Below are 12894 nucleotides of genomic sequence, written 5' to 3'. Positions count from 1 at the left end.
CCACTTCCTGGCTGCTCGTAGGAACCCCAGAGACAGTCTGGATGGAGAGGAATAAATGCAGGAAAATTGGGGGTGGTTCCCCATGAAATACTCATGTTCAGGGCAGCTCTGGCAAGAGCAGCAGCAAAGGCCTCTGCTCTCCTGGTCCTTCTGGAAAATGGCAAAGGGTGCTCAGACCTTGTATCTCCTTTCCTTGAATTTTTTTTTAAGTTATTGGGCAACACCCAGCAATACTCAGAGAGGTCACTCCTGGCTCTGCATTCAGTAATCACTCCTGGCATTGTTCAGGGATCCTATGGAATGCTAGGGTGCGAACCCAGGTGGGCCACATGTAAGGCAAGAGCCCTACCCACTGTACTATCTTTCTGGCCCCCTGGATGTCTGCTCTTCTGTAGAGCTCCCCCACCCCAAGGGGTCTCTCAGGAATTGGGGATGCAGAGAGGAATCGAACATCCCTCAGCAAGGGGAGAAGTTAGGCAGATACCTCCCCACGTCCCCATTCCCGAGATCTTCTGAGAACCTTGGATGGGTTAGGCTGAAGTGTTAGTCAGAGGACACAGCAGCAGCTCTCTCTGGACAGGTGTGGAGGCTTTGGGAGGGTAGCAGGTGAGCAATGTCTGGGGGGATGATTAATGGCCCTGGGAAAAGCAGAACGTTGTGGCTGAGACTAAAGTGAGGGAGAACAAGGTATATTCTGGAAATGGTAAGGTGCGGGGGGCCTGCAGGTTAGCTAGTGGGGAGTGGGGTGTTAGTGACACCGGGGCTGTTCTAAAGGCTAAAGGTGTATTTTCCTGAAACCCTCTGACTCGTACAGGAATTAGCAAACTCTGATGGGGCGAGACTGTTAGAAAGGTGGACAGTGATCTGGGGGTTGCCCCCCCCAGATTTTCTAGAAAGGTGGGACCTACAAGGGGCAGGGGGCAGTTGGTTCTTGGGACTCTTTTCCTAACGTCACCTTTGAAAGCTTCATTGCCCTTTTTCTTTTTTTTTAATTTTATTTTTTATTGAATCACTGAGATACAGTTACAGTTTTCATATTTGATCCACCACCAAACCCCCGCATGCCCCCCTCCCACTTCCCCTCTGCCTATGTGGCAGACATTTTTCACTTTACTCTTTCCTTACTTTGATTACATTCAATTTTCAACAGGGATCTCACTATCATTATTTGGAGGTTTTCCTCCAGCAGGCAGACATGTTGGATGGCAATAAAAGATTGTATGTTTTCATTTTTTAGAAAATGAAAGAAAAAAGTGGAGCTAATGTGGCTGCGCGGTTTGGAGCTGTCCCAGTCCGGCATCCCGGAGTCGTGTTAGTTGCTGCTCATTGTCACTGGGGCTCCATCTGGAGAAGGTGTGCCAGCTGTACCTCCTCCGTCTGGATCCCCAGTGTTGCTGGCCCGGTCTCGGGTCCGGAGCATTCTCCGGCCACGTTGCTCACCAGAACGCCCGGCTTCTTCTCTGTTGAATGTGTCATTGCCCTTTTTCTGTGTGATACTTACCACCCTCCAAGCTTTTCTCCCGAGGGAGAACACGTGGGTTATCCGTATCAGAGAAGACGCAGGCTGAGGGATAAAAAGAACAGTGTGGCCCATGGCTCCCCAGGGGAGCTTCTGGCTCCCAGACCTTGGCTGTGGTCCCGAGGCTGGTTCAGTCCTTCCTCAAGGCAGCCCCAAAATAGGCAAGCGTGGGGCTGGGTGGGGAGGAGAGCCCAGTGCCCTCAGTGGGGAGGAAGCCCCAGTGCCGTGGGGCTTCCAGGCTCTGCCTCTCCTCCTGCCTTTTCACCTTCTCAGCTTCCTCTGTCTGCCTGGCATCACTCCTCCTCTCCCCATACTGCATCATGTCTGGGGGGGACCCCCCAAAAAAAACCCACACCCATGACTACCAACAATGAACAATTCATGGCTTCCTTGTACTTGCTTGGGTATAAACTTAACACTTCTTCGGGAAGAAGGTAAATGGGTGGTGGTGGGGGGCGCAGAGGAGTGCCCCTTCTCCAGGCTTGGGGGAAAGTGCTCTGTTTCTTGAAGGTCCACCTGCCTGAGGTTCATCTTGGCAGTTCCCAACCCACCCATGTTTGCTATCTTGGGCCCCACGGGTGTATCTGTGGGCAGCAGGGGCCCTGCCACCCTGCCAGATGGAAACACCCCAAGTCTGGAGGAGAATGCCCTATCTCAGCAGGCTCAGGAGCTCGGGGAGGGCAGGGAGAGCTGGGGGGAGGTGACAGGGGAGGTGACGCACCCTGTGCCCCAAACACATTGCCAACAAACAGCAGGAATTGTCTCACTTTACACCTTGTTTGAAAGAAGAGACTGAGAAAAAATCACCCCCAAATCCACACCCCCTCCCATCCAAACACGAGATCTGTTTTTGTTTTGTTGAATTTCCACACAGCCCCGTAAACTAGACACTCAAATATCATAGAACTGTGGCCTGGATGAACAGGAGCCAAGGGGAGCAGAGACCGTGCTGGATGCCAGGAATTGTTCCAGAGGCCTCACAAGTGGGGCCGAGCAATAGTACAGTGGGTAGGGCACTTGCCTTTCAGGAAGCCGACCCGGGTTCAATCCCCAGCACCCTATATGGTCCCTGGAGCCCCTCTGGGAGTTATTCCTGGCCACAGAGCCAGGAATAAGCCTTGAGCAGGACCAAATAAACCTCAAAAACCACAAAAGTCAAACTAAAACCAAAATAAATAAAGTAAGCCCTCCCCTGGATCAGCCCATAATCTCCACAGGGAGAACAGGACATTCTCACCAAGCCCAGTTAGATAGGAGGTCACTGAAGCACAGAGGGGTTTAGTGATTTGTGTAAGATCACACAACTGGGAACTATAGGAGCTGGGGCTGATTATGGCAATTCGAGGTCAAGATCTTAACACTGTGGAGTATTGATCTATTCTTCAGGTCTTGTTTGTTTTTGGACCACACCCATCAGTGTTCTAAAACTACTCCCAGTTTGGTTCTTGAACATATTCCCAAGAGTATCCAGAGATCATGTGGTACTGGGAATTGAACCTCAGATCTCACACACACACAACAAGGGTTTTACCACTGAGCCACATCCACAGCCTTTGGTCTCTTTGCATCAAAATCATTAATCTGGACTTGGGGAAATGGCTCAACAGGCTGCAGCACATGCTCTCATGCAGGAGCACTGGGATCCAGGTCCAGGGTCACATGGTCCTCGAGCACTGCCAGGAGCAACCTTGAACAGAGACTGGGGTAGATCCAAAACCAGAACATCGATGAAATGCACCCCCGCCCCAGCCTTGGCTAAGCGATAAAGCGCATGCCTTCTATGAATGGTCCTGGGTTCCATCCAATCAAGGACAAAAAAAGTGTTAATGATAATGTAGATTTTATAAATGTTTACTTTTTTCTGAAAATTTCAAGCAGAAACAGAGAAAATACTATAAAAAAATCTCAGATCTCCATCTCACAGTTTCAAAAATTATCTCTGCCTGGCCCATCTTGTTGATGCCAAACTCCCACATCCCTAGCTGATTAGTAGAAGCAAATCCGGTCACTGTATCATTTCATCCACATATATCTTGGCGCTTTGAAAGTTTTATTTAAAAAAGATAAAAGATAATTAAAAAAATTATATTTTGGTGTCTTGGGGCCGTGCCCAGTTCTGTGCTCAGGGATCACTTCTGATGATATTCAGGGGACCATATGAGGTGCTCGGGACCAAACCCAGGTAGGGTATGTGCAAGGCAGGTACCCTATCTGGTATAATATTGCTCTAGCCCTAAAAAATAATCTTTTACGTGTGATGGCTGCAGGCAGACCAGGGTCACACTGTAAAGCATTCTGGGACTTTGGGATAATGTGGTGCCAAGGATGCAACCCAGGGCCTTACACATGTCAGGCTCAAATTCCACCACTGAGCCACAGACCCAGGACCAGCCTTAGCATGTCTAACTCCTCTCTCAATATCATCGAGTAATCAGTTTTCAAATTTCCCTGATGGTTTAATAAAATATTTTAAAAATCAGGGGGCCTATACCCAGTGGTGCTCAGGGGCTGTTTGAGGCTTGGTGTTTGGACCATGCAGTGCTGGGGATCGAACCTGGCTATGGGCTCCAGCTCTCAGCTATCCAGCTCTTAACAAAGTTTATTTGCCTAAATCATGTTCAAGTAAAGGTTCTGGTGAATATGCCGCTTAGTTTATTCTATTATTTTTATCTTTTTAGTTTCTGGTTTGGGGGTGACACCTGGCAGTGCTCAGGGGAACATCTGGGGCTGGGGGTTGAACCCGGGGCTCCTCCACGCCAAACATATGCCCCAACCAGTCCTTTGAGCTCTCTCCTTGGCCCACTTAATTAATTTTTTTTTAAATTTTGGGCCACACCTAACTATGCTCAGGATTTACTCTTGGCTCTGTGATCAGAGATCACTCCTGGTGGGCTTGGGGGACCGTATGGGATGCTAGGGATCAAACTTGGGCTGGCTGAATGCAAGGCAAGTGCCCTACCCACTGTATTCTCTCTTTGGTCCCATGTAATTGATTTTAATCTCTAAATCTTTCCTTCCCCCCTGTTCTTCTTATTAATCTGCTAGGGCCTTGGGTGCTTGTCTCAGTCTTCCTTCATGGAGATTTTGCTGACTGTGTGCCTGGAGAATGCTCGTAGCTCTGGACCCTGCACTTTGCCTATGAACTTTACCCTTGACTGCCACATCGTCTTTTTCTTTTGGGCCACACCTGACAGTGCTCAGGGCTCACTCCTGGCTTTGTGCTCAGGGAGCACACCTGGAGGGCTTGGGGGGACCATATGTGTCGCTGGGGATTGAACTCAGTCTGGACAAGTAGCCTACCCGCTGTTTTTTTTTTTTTTTTTTTTTGCTTTTTGGGGTCACACCCAGTGATGCACAGGGGTCACTCCTGGCTCTGCACTCAGGAATTAACCCTTGTGGTGCTCAGGAAACCATATGGGATGCTGGGAATCGAACCGGGGTCAGCTGTGTGCAAGGCAAATGCCCTACCCGGTGTGCTATCGCTCTAGCCCCGTACCCGCTGTTTTATTTCCCTGTCCCTTGCTACATAGTTTTCATGAGGACTTACAATACATACATTTCCATCCACTGTACATACTACCTGCGTTGAGCATTCAGGTCTTGTACTGTTGCAAAGCATGCTGGGATGAACTTCCTCACAGAGGGTCCGTGGGCTCTACTTCCCAGGAACAGGCTACCAGACGAGTAGGTGTGGCCCTGTGGCCAGAGAGTTCTTCAGCTTCTGGCACAGATGGCCAATTGTTGGTCTACGGGGACACACATTCCTCAGCTCCGCGGCAAGAGTGCTCTTGCTCCTTCTGAATAGCAGTTTGGCCCTTTCCAGTCTGAAGGAAGTTTGGTGAAGATGTGGGAATTACGAGGACAGAGAGCAGGAGGGAGAAAGAGAAAATGACAGGCACTCAGGCTAAATTAAGCTGAAAGGGATCCACAACTTACCACAAACTCGGAGTGAGTCAGAGTCTGCTCACTGCCATTGTGAAGAAAGCATGATAAGAGGAGTTATTAATAGGGGATGGCGTGCCCCGGACTCTTTCCGTTAGACTCTGCATTAGTCAGAGCCTTATTTGAGACGTGGATCCAGTCTTGGCCCCTGAGGTTCACAGAGGCATGAGGAAGCTGGAGGGAAGCCAGAGAATTCCATCACTTTGATGGCTGGAAGGGTCCTAGAAAAAAAGCCAAAAGGCATCGACTATGTTTACTTTGGAAAAAAAAAACAAACATCGGTCCATACGGGAAGGTTTCTGCGGAAAGGAAACTGGTGGGTTGTTCTGGTTTCTCTTTGGAAAGTTCACTACAAGGAAAGGGGGTCCCCCCACCCGATCAAGAGAAACTGCTACAGGTCCCAAGGCTCTCTAACTATGGGATGATCATTTGGGTTTTGGGGTGAGCGGTCTTGGACCATGAACCCTAGAAATAGTCATGACACTTCCTGTTCTGCTCTAAGTGGTTTCTCAGGGGTCGGGCAGTGAGGGCTGTGGGGGGCGGGGTGTGTTTTACCAAATTCCCAGCAACTTCCTTCTATTCCCTCACCTGGTTGCAGGTGTTTACAGCCAAGCTTGGGGCTTGGCATGCGGTGACATCACCCAGCCTGCTCTTCCAGCTCCGCTGCTGCCTGCTACCGTGCAGAGCGGCGGGAGAGAGAAGCTGGGTGTGGGGCGTGTAAACAGCTCCAGCCGACTCCGGTGACACGGACCGTGGGAGTGAGCTAGACGCGCTCCGGAGTCAGTTAGCTCGGCCCTCTTCAGAGAGCGGCCTTCAAAGCAACAGGTGCTCTGCTCACATTCTTTCGAAATCACCCAATCCTGGAGGTTAGGGTTTCACAGGTGTGCACTGGAAGGGGAAAACAAGTCACCTGCGGCCGGGGTCACGCGCGGGCAAAAGGGACAGTCGGCTTGGCAGTAAATTCTGTCGTGGGTGCATTTGGGAGCCTGCAGATGTGGAACTCGCAGGGCGGCGACGGAGAATTCCCCGCCAAACCATCACCAGCTGGCCCGGGACAGACACCTGGATGCCTAACTGTATTCCGGGGCGTCTTCGGTGGACACGTGGCTTGCCCTGCAGTCTAACGTGGGAGGCCGGCCCGGGTCAGGGTTGCCGCCGGCTACACCGCGCCACCCCCCCCCCCCCCCCCCCCCCCCCCCCGGCTTCGTCCTTCCCCCGCCTCCACACTCTCAGCCGGACCGAGCCTGTGAAAAGCCCGCTCCCAGCAGGGCCGGGCAGAGCAAAGGGCTGCGCTAGTCCGGTTCTGCAGGAGCCGGTCTGCACCCAGAGCGCAGGCACGGAAGCTTAGCAGGGGTGTTCAAAGTGACCCGGGGGCAGAAATCTCTGGGTTCTGGTCCCCAAGGGGCCCCGGGTGTGTTTGTGTGTGTCGGGGGGAGAACCTATGGCAAGTTACTTAGAACTCGGAGTCTCTTCCCGGGCAAAACGATGAAAGGCTCAACCCCACTTGCAGTGCGCAGATGCACAGGCAGCAATTGTTACGCATCAAAGGAATTCCATTCGCTCTTTGCCAGACGCTCCATTGTGTGCCCCCGGCTCGGGCTAGAGCTTCGGATGAAAACAACAACTCCCAGAAGGCACTGGGCGGGTCGGGACCGGGGCGGGCGGGCGGGTGGGAAACTACAATTCCCAGGAGGCCCCGGGAGGCCGGCGCGGGGCGGTGACGTCGCGGGGGGCCGGCGCGGGGCGCTGATTCGGCCGGAGCTGCCAGCTGGGTGGCTGCAGCCGCGGCTTGTTACAGCTGCTGGAGCAGCAGCGGCGGCCCCCGTCTCCGGGCACCCGTCCCGGGCCCTCGATCTCCGGCCCCGCACGGTGAGTCCGGTGGGGCCGCTTCAGGCTGGCCGCCTCGAGAGGCTTCTAGGGCTAGAGGTGGGGCGGCAAAAGCGGGTGGGGACCGCTGGGGTGGCGCTCCGGGCTGGAGCGGACCCGGAGCAGAGGGAGAGGAGGTGGCGGGGGTGCATGAGCTGAAAGGGTGCACGAGCTAAAGGGGAGTCTTAAGGGGAGAGAGGGGGCACGGGCAGGAACGCTCGGGCTGGGGCCGGGGGGCGGCAGCGGGGCTGTGGGGGATAAAGGTTCAGCCGCCTCCCGGGCTGGGTGTACGCGTGGAGGTGGGGGTGGGGCTCCGGCCCGGGGCTGGAGAGCGGCGCGGGGGGGATCCCCTCCTCCTCCGCCTCGACTTGAGGTTCTAACTCGGGAAACCCCAACAATAGGGAGGACTCAGCCTCCCTCTCTGCAGCCTCTTGGGGACTGGTGGGGGGTCGCCGCGGTCTTTCGAGTCTCTCCCGAGTGGGGGTGGGCGTGGGCCAGAGGAGAGGGGGAGACTCGGGGTCCCTCCCGCTCCCCCCTCCCCCGGGTGCGGGCGGGGCCGAGGGCTGACGCTTCGGGGCCCGCCGCCGGGAGTTCCCCGCGGGGGTCCAGGGTGCGGGCCTGCGGGCTTTGTTCGCCGCGTCCTGGAGGCGAAGGCTTGTGGCTTCGGGGCGCGTCCTGGGGCCGGAGCCGGGCGAGCGCGGCCGACGGCGCCCGGGGGCACCGAAGTTCGGGCCTTGGGTGTCCGGGCCGGGCCGGGCAGGAGTGGGCAGGAGCCCCGGCAGGAAGGTGGCTCTTAGCTCGGGAGCGTGGCCGCCGGCCCCTGTGCCAGGCAGGTTATGAAACCAGCCACCTGCCAGCGCCGCCGAACTTTTCAGCCTCGGTCCCCGTGATTTGGCCGCTCCAGGGGGGAGACGGCGGGCGGCTTCGCTTTGCTAAGGGAAGGGGGATGCACCCCCCAGTTCCAGGACCCCCCAGCTACAGGCCGCCCACCGCAGTGTGTCCTTAGCTCAGGATCACTTACTTGTCTTCCAGCATGGGGACGGGGTGTCTGTGGGGAGGCGCGGCTCCCCGGTACCTAGGGATCAGGCTTCAGGAAAGTTTTCCTGGCCTTACTGGGATCTAAGTCTCCCCCCTCCCACTCCAGACTCATGGGCTTGCCCTGGGGGGCCCCCTCCTCAGTACTTCATATTCCTGAACAGTATTCTAGGGTAGACCACCCACGGGCTCAGGTTAGGGAGAGGTGGGGAGCATCGGACCCTGATGGACTTGGGAGGTTCTTTCTCCTGAGTCTCAGCAGTTGTGCCCCAGCCAAGTGGAAGCTTTGACGTCGTTGGGGTGTCCCAGGAGCCGTGTTCTGGGAGCGGAAGCCCCAAGGCTCGAGGAGGTAAACAGCCGAAGCTCCAGGTCGCTTCTGTTGGGCCCAATTATCCGGCTTAATGAGCTGAGCCATGGGCCCTGGGAGTGCCTGGCCCGAGAGGGGTACAAATGCTCACGGTCCAGGAAGGGGAGGTGCCCCAGGCCACCCGCCAGAGGTCCAGGCCTGCAGATTGTTCCATTGTCTTGGAAGTCAGGGGCTGCTCCTTGGAGAGTGGGGGGGACCCCAGCGTGGGGCCCATTCCTACGGGAGATGGGGGTGTGCAGTGGAATGAGGGGGTGGCCTTCTGGACACTTCTAGGATTTCCCCCTCCCCCCTCCAACAGGGACCCCTTTCTCAATCCCAGGAGGGAAGGGATGTTTCCATGGTGACGACCTCGGGGGTCTTTGTCCAGAGAGACCCTCCTTCAGCTGGGAGGCGCCAGCACAAAGGCGCCATCTGTTCCCCTCTCCCGCTGCTCCCCGCGCCCCAGGGATTGGGGACGCTGACTTCCACACCGGGCACTGACCAGCTCCCTCCCTACTTGCCCCCTGAAGCGGGTGGCACTGTCCCTGGGCATTGGGTGGCCATCCTGAGACCTCCTGCTGCAGGATCTGCCTGGAAGTCAGGGTCCCGGCGCCAACTGCAGGAGGCCCCGCAGAGGGTGGACAGGAGACCAGCAGAAGCCGCGGGCTGCTTTTGTGTCCTCGGCTTCTAGAAGTGCTGGCCCTGTTCTCTTTGTCCTGCTGGGACAGTCTCTGGTGGCCGGGCAGCAGAGTGGGGACGTCCTGAGGGTACACTGAGTGCACACCAGGGAGACAGAACACCCCGAGGAGACCTCCAGGTCTGGTGGAGGGGGCGTGTTGGCCGGTTTTGTCCCTTGCTACTTGTCCACTCGTCATCCTTAGGGTCAGGGAGACTCGGGATGGGAGAATTAGGGGAGGAGGGAAGGAGCTGGTTGCAGCCAGAGTCCAGGCCGGCTCTGCCAGGTGTTGTGGGGGCATCTCTGCTCCCCTTTTGCACCCTCGTGTTGGGGTGAGGCTGGAGGATGTGGCGTGTGGCGGGACCGTGGGCTGCGTTGAGAGCCAAGTTCTGGGGATTTGGGGTGTGTGTGTGTTGGAGACTGGGCCGGTCTCTGGTTTTGTGTGTGTTTTGGGGACTGGCCAGTGAGTGTGTGTGTGTGTGTGTGTGTGTGTGTGGTTTTGTGTGTGTGTTGGGGACTGGCCAGTGTGTGTGTGTGTGTGTGTGTGTGTGTGTGTGTGTGTGTGTGTGTGTGTGATTGGCAGGTCTGTGGATTGGGGGGTGTGTTTTGGGGACTGGCCGGTCTCACCCATGCTGCCTGTTTGCAGAAGAGCAGCGGGAAGGGGCGGCAGGATGAACGTGGGCACGGCACACAGCGAGGTGAACCCTAACACGCGGGTGATGAACAGCCGAGGCATCTGGCTCTCGTACGTGCTGGCCATCGGGCTGCTCCACGTCGTGCTCCTCAGCATCCCCTTCGCCAGTGTCCCCGTCGTTTGGACCCTCACCAACCTCATCCACAACTTGGTGAGGTCACATGGCGGGGTGGGGCGGGGGGGGGTGTCCCCTGCATGTGGGCCAGGCGGCAGGGTGACGTGCTGATAACATCTGTCACCAGAGCTTGGCTCTGATCTCTGCCCCACTTCCCGGACGAGTCGAGGATCGAGCGTGCACGCCGGGGTGGGCCCGGGAGCTGGCCCCAGGATGCGGCTGCCTGGCATGCTGCAAGGAACCCTTTTTCCACATGGGGGTGGCAGACCCCTCGCTCGCTCCCTGCTGTCTCCTGTGTTTGGGGGGGTGCCTGGAGGGAGTTTGATCAGTGCTGACCAACACCCTGTGCTGTCCCAGCCGTGCCAGCCCTCTCACCCCGTGGCTCCCCTTGTCCTCCTGCCAGGCTCTCGGCCGTGCCAGCCTGACCTCTGGCCCGTGCTCTGCTGCCTGCAGAGGGAGGCACTGGCCCCCCGGGGCCCGGGTGACTCATCGCGGCCTCTCTTCCAGGGCATGTACATCTTCCTGCACACAGTCAAGGGGACACCCTTCGAGACCCCGGACCAGGGCAAGGCCAGGCTCCTGACCCACTGGGAACAGATGGACTATGGGGTCCAGTTCACAGCCTCACGGAAGTTCCTGACCATCACCCCCATCGTGCTGTGAGTGCCAGGAGCCCAGGACACCCCCTGCAGGCAGCTCAGGATTGAGGGGGGGGAGCTCCGGGGGTCTGGCTGGCTCCAGCTCCCCGTATAGGACCGAGCGGAGGGTGGGAAGTGGGCACAGCTCTGGGTCGTGGGTCCCCCTGACTCTGGCTCCTCTGGGGCTTCCTTCCTGCCAGCCAGGCAGGGGCAAAGGAGCCAGGGGGCTGCGGTGGGAGGGCCCTCGGAAGCGCTCCTATTCTGGGGTCTCAGACCTCTCCCCCGCCTGCTTCCCCAGGTACTTCCTCACCAGCTTCTACACCAAGTACGACCAGGTCCACTTCGTCGTCAACACCGTGTCACTGATGAGTGTCCTCATCCCAAAGCTGCCCCAGCTGCACGGGGTCCGGATCTTTGGGATCAATAAGTACTGAGGGGACAGCCCCTGCCCAGCCCCGGAGGGCGGGGCGCGTGGAAGGCCGCAGCCGGGGCGCTGCCGAAGATGAGGAGCCTCTGGACGATGCCAGATCCGGGCGGGGGGCCGCTGGGCCCTGGTCCCCCCCCACCCCCAGTAGCCAACTCGAAGTAGCTTGTAGTGGGGTTGGGGTGGGCCCCCCAGGGCACTGGCCTCTTCTAGTTCTTTGGATCTCTTCCTTTTTTGCCTTTTGAATAGAGACTGGGGGTGGGGTGGCGGTGGGCCCAGCTGGGCTCCCAGGCTGAGCACAGACCCGGGAGGTGGGCACAAGAGGCCCGGGAAGCCTGCCTGCCCACTTGCTCATCCTCAGGCCACTAAAGCACTTTAACCCCGGCAGAGGGGAACGGTACAGCTTCTAGAACGTTCCACATGGATTCTGCAGTCTTAGGATGACACTCGGCAGGCCGATGCGGGGAGCGCGTGGGGCGGAGAGCATCTGGTCCAGGCCACGCTGCGGGCAGCTGCTGCCCCCACCTGAGTCTGGAGGGGAGTGCGGGGGGAACGCATGGTCCCCACTTGCCGTCCTGGCCCTGGGAGAGGGGGTGGGGCGCGGGGTGCGTTGAGACTTCGGAGGGGTCTATGTAGCCACAGAGGAGTGGTGTAAGGGAGGCGGGTGGGGACAGCTTGAGCACGTTCCCCCCCCCCCGCCCCAGCCCCTGCTTTGGGAAGCGGTTGGGGATGGGGGCCGGGCTTGGAGAGTCCGGTTACCCACAGAACGGAGTGGGGTACGGCGGGAGGCCACTGTGGGTTTGAAGCTCCTGACAGGGGCCCGAGGGCGCAGGTGTGAGCCCCGCATCCCGCAGTGCTTGGAGGCGCCTGGGTAGTGGGTGGAGGGGGTGGGGGGCTGGTCTTGCCGCAGCTCTTCTCGAAATTTCTTAGAAGCGACCTGTGCAGACAATGCGGGGGCGGGGCCTCTGCGGCCGCCTGCACATGGGGGCCGTGGGACCACCCCCACCTGACTGGGGGGGCTGCAGGGCTCAGCCCAAACTCCTCTCCTCCCCCAGCTGCCTTTGGAAGAGGGGTAGGGGGCGGCTGGCCCCCTCCCAGGGCCCTGTGGGAGGGGTGGGGGTCACTGGGCCTGCTCTCGGCCTCCTCCCCCCCAGCCCCCATCCGTGTACCATAGGGAACTTTCACCTCAAAATCTTTGTAAGCAAAGTGTGAATAGGGTTTTTACTCCCTTTGTACAGTGTTCTGAGAACCGCGAATAAAGGCCGGTGTGTTCCTGCTGCCCGAGTCGGCCTCTGCTTCTTGGGGTGCCCTGGGCGAGGGGAGTGCAGGACCCCATTCTGCTGAGGGCGGCTGGGAGCCTCCGGGGGGCCCTGGGCCCCAATGACGGCAGTGACCTGGCGCCGCTGCCTTTCCCCGTGTCCCCACACAGCCAGCAGCGCAGCGGGAAGGGCCCCTTCCTAGTGGCGTTAGAGAAGATGGGAGTCCCGAGGGGTGTCCTAAATTAGGGGGTGTCCTTGGAGGTATTCTGAGTGGGGGGGTGACCTGAGGGGTGTCCTGAGAGGTGATCTAAGGGGGATGCTCTGAGAGGAGTGTCTGGGTGTCCTGAGGGACGTATTGGGGTGGAGGGAGAGTTCTGGAG

General features: G+C 57.9%; 1 protein-coding gene across 1 annotated transcript; it reads left to right on the top strand.

Annotated features, from left to right (window-relative positions):
• Positions 1 to 7191: 7191 nt before the first annotated feature.
• Positions 7192 to 12532, top strand: ORMDL3 (ORMDL sphingolipid biosynthesis regulator 3). Its single transcript, XM_004608738.2, has 4 exons — positions 7192 to 7330; positions 10031 to 10229; positions 10701 to 10852; positions 11130 to 12532. The coding sequence occupies exons 2-4, from the start codon at positions 10056 to 10058 to the stop codon at positions 11263 to 11265; spliced, it is 462 nt and encodes a 153-aa protein (XP_004608795.1). The 5' UTR covers positions 7192 to 7330; positions 10031 to 10055; the 3' UTR covers positions 11266 to 12532.
• Positions 12533 to 12894: the final 362 nt, after the last annotated feature.

This window comes from Sorex araneus, chromosome 3 (assembly GCF_027595985.1).
Source record: "Sorex araneus isolate mSorAra2 chromosome 3, mSorAra2.pri, whole genome shotgun sequence".
Lineage (NCBI taxonomy): Eukaryota > Metazoa > Chordata > Mammalia > Eulipotyphla > Soricidae > Sorex > Sorex araneus.
Note: the sequence above shows the minus strand (reverse complement) of the source record. Positions and strands in the feature narration are given on the sequence as shown.

Bases quoted from the DNA above. Each gene is read 5' to 3' on its own strand.
- ORMDL3 (XM_004608738.2), top strand. From the start codon at position 10,056: ATGAACGTGGGCACGGCACACAGCGAGGTGAACCCTAACACGCGGGTG. The intron at 10,230-10,700 runs GTGAGGTCACAT...CCTCTCTTCCAG, and splicing joins CCAACCTCATCCACAACTTG to GGCATGTACATCTTCCTGCA. The intron at 10,853-11,129 runs GTGAGTGCCAGG...CTGCTTCCCCAG, and splicing joins ACCATCACCCCCATCGTGCT to GTACTTCCTCACCAGCTTCT.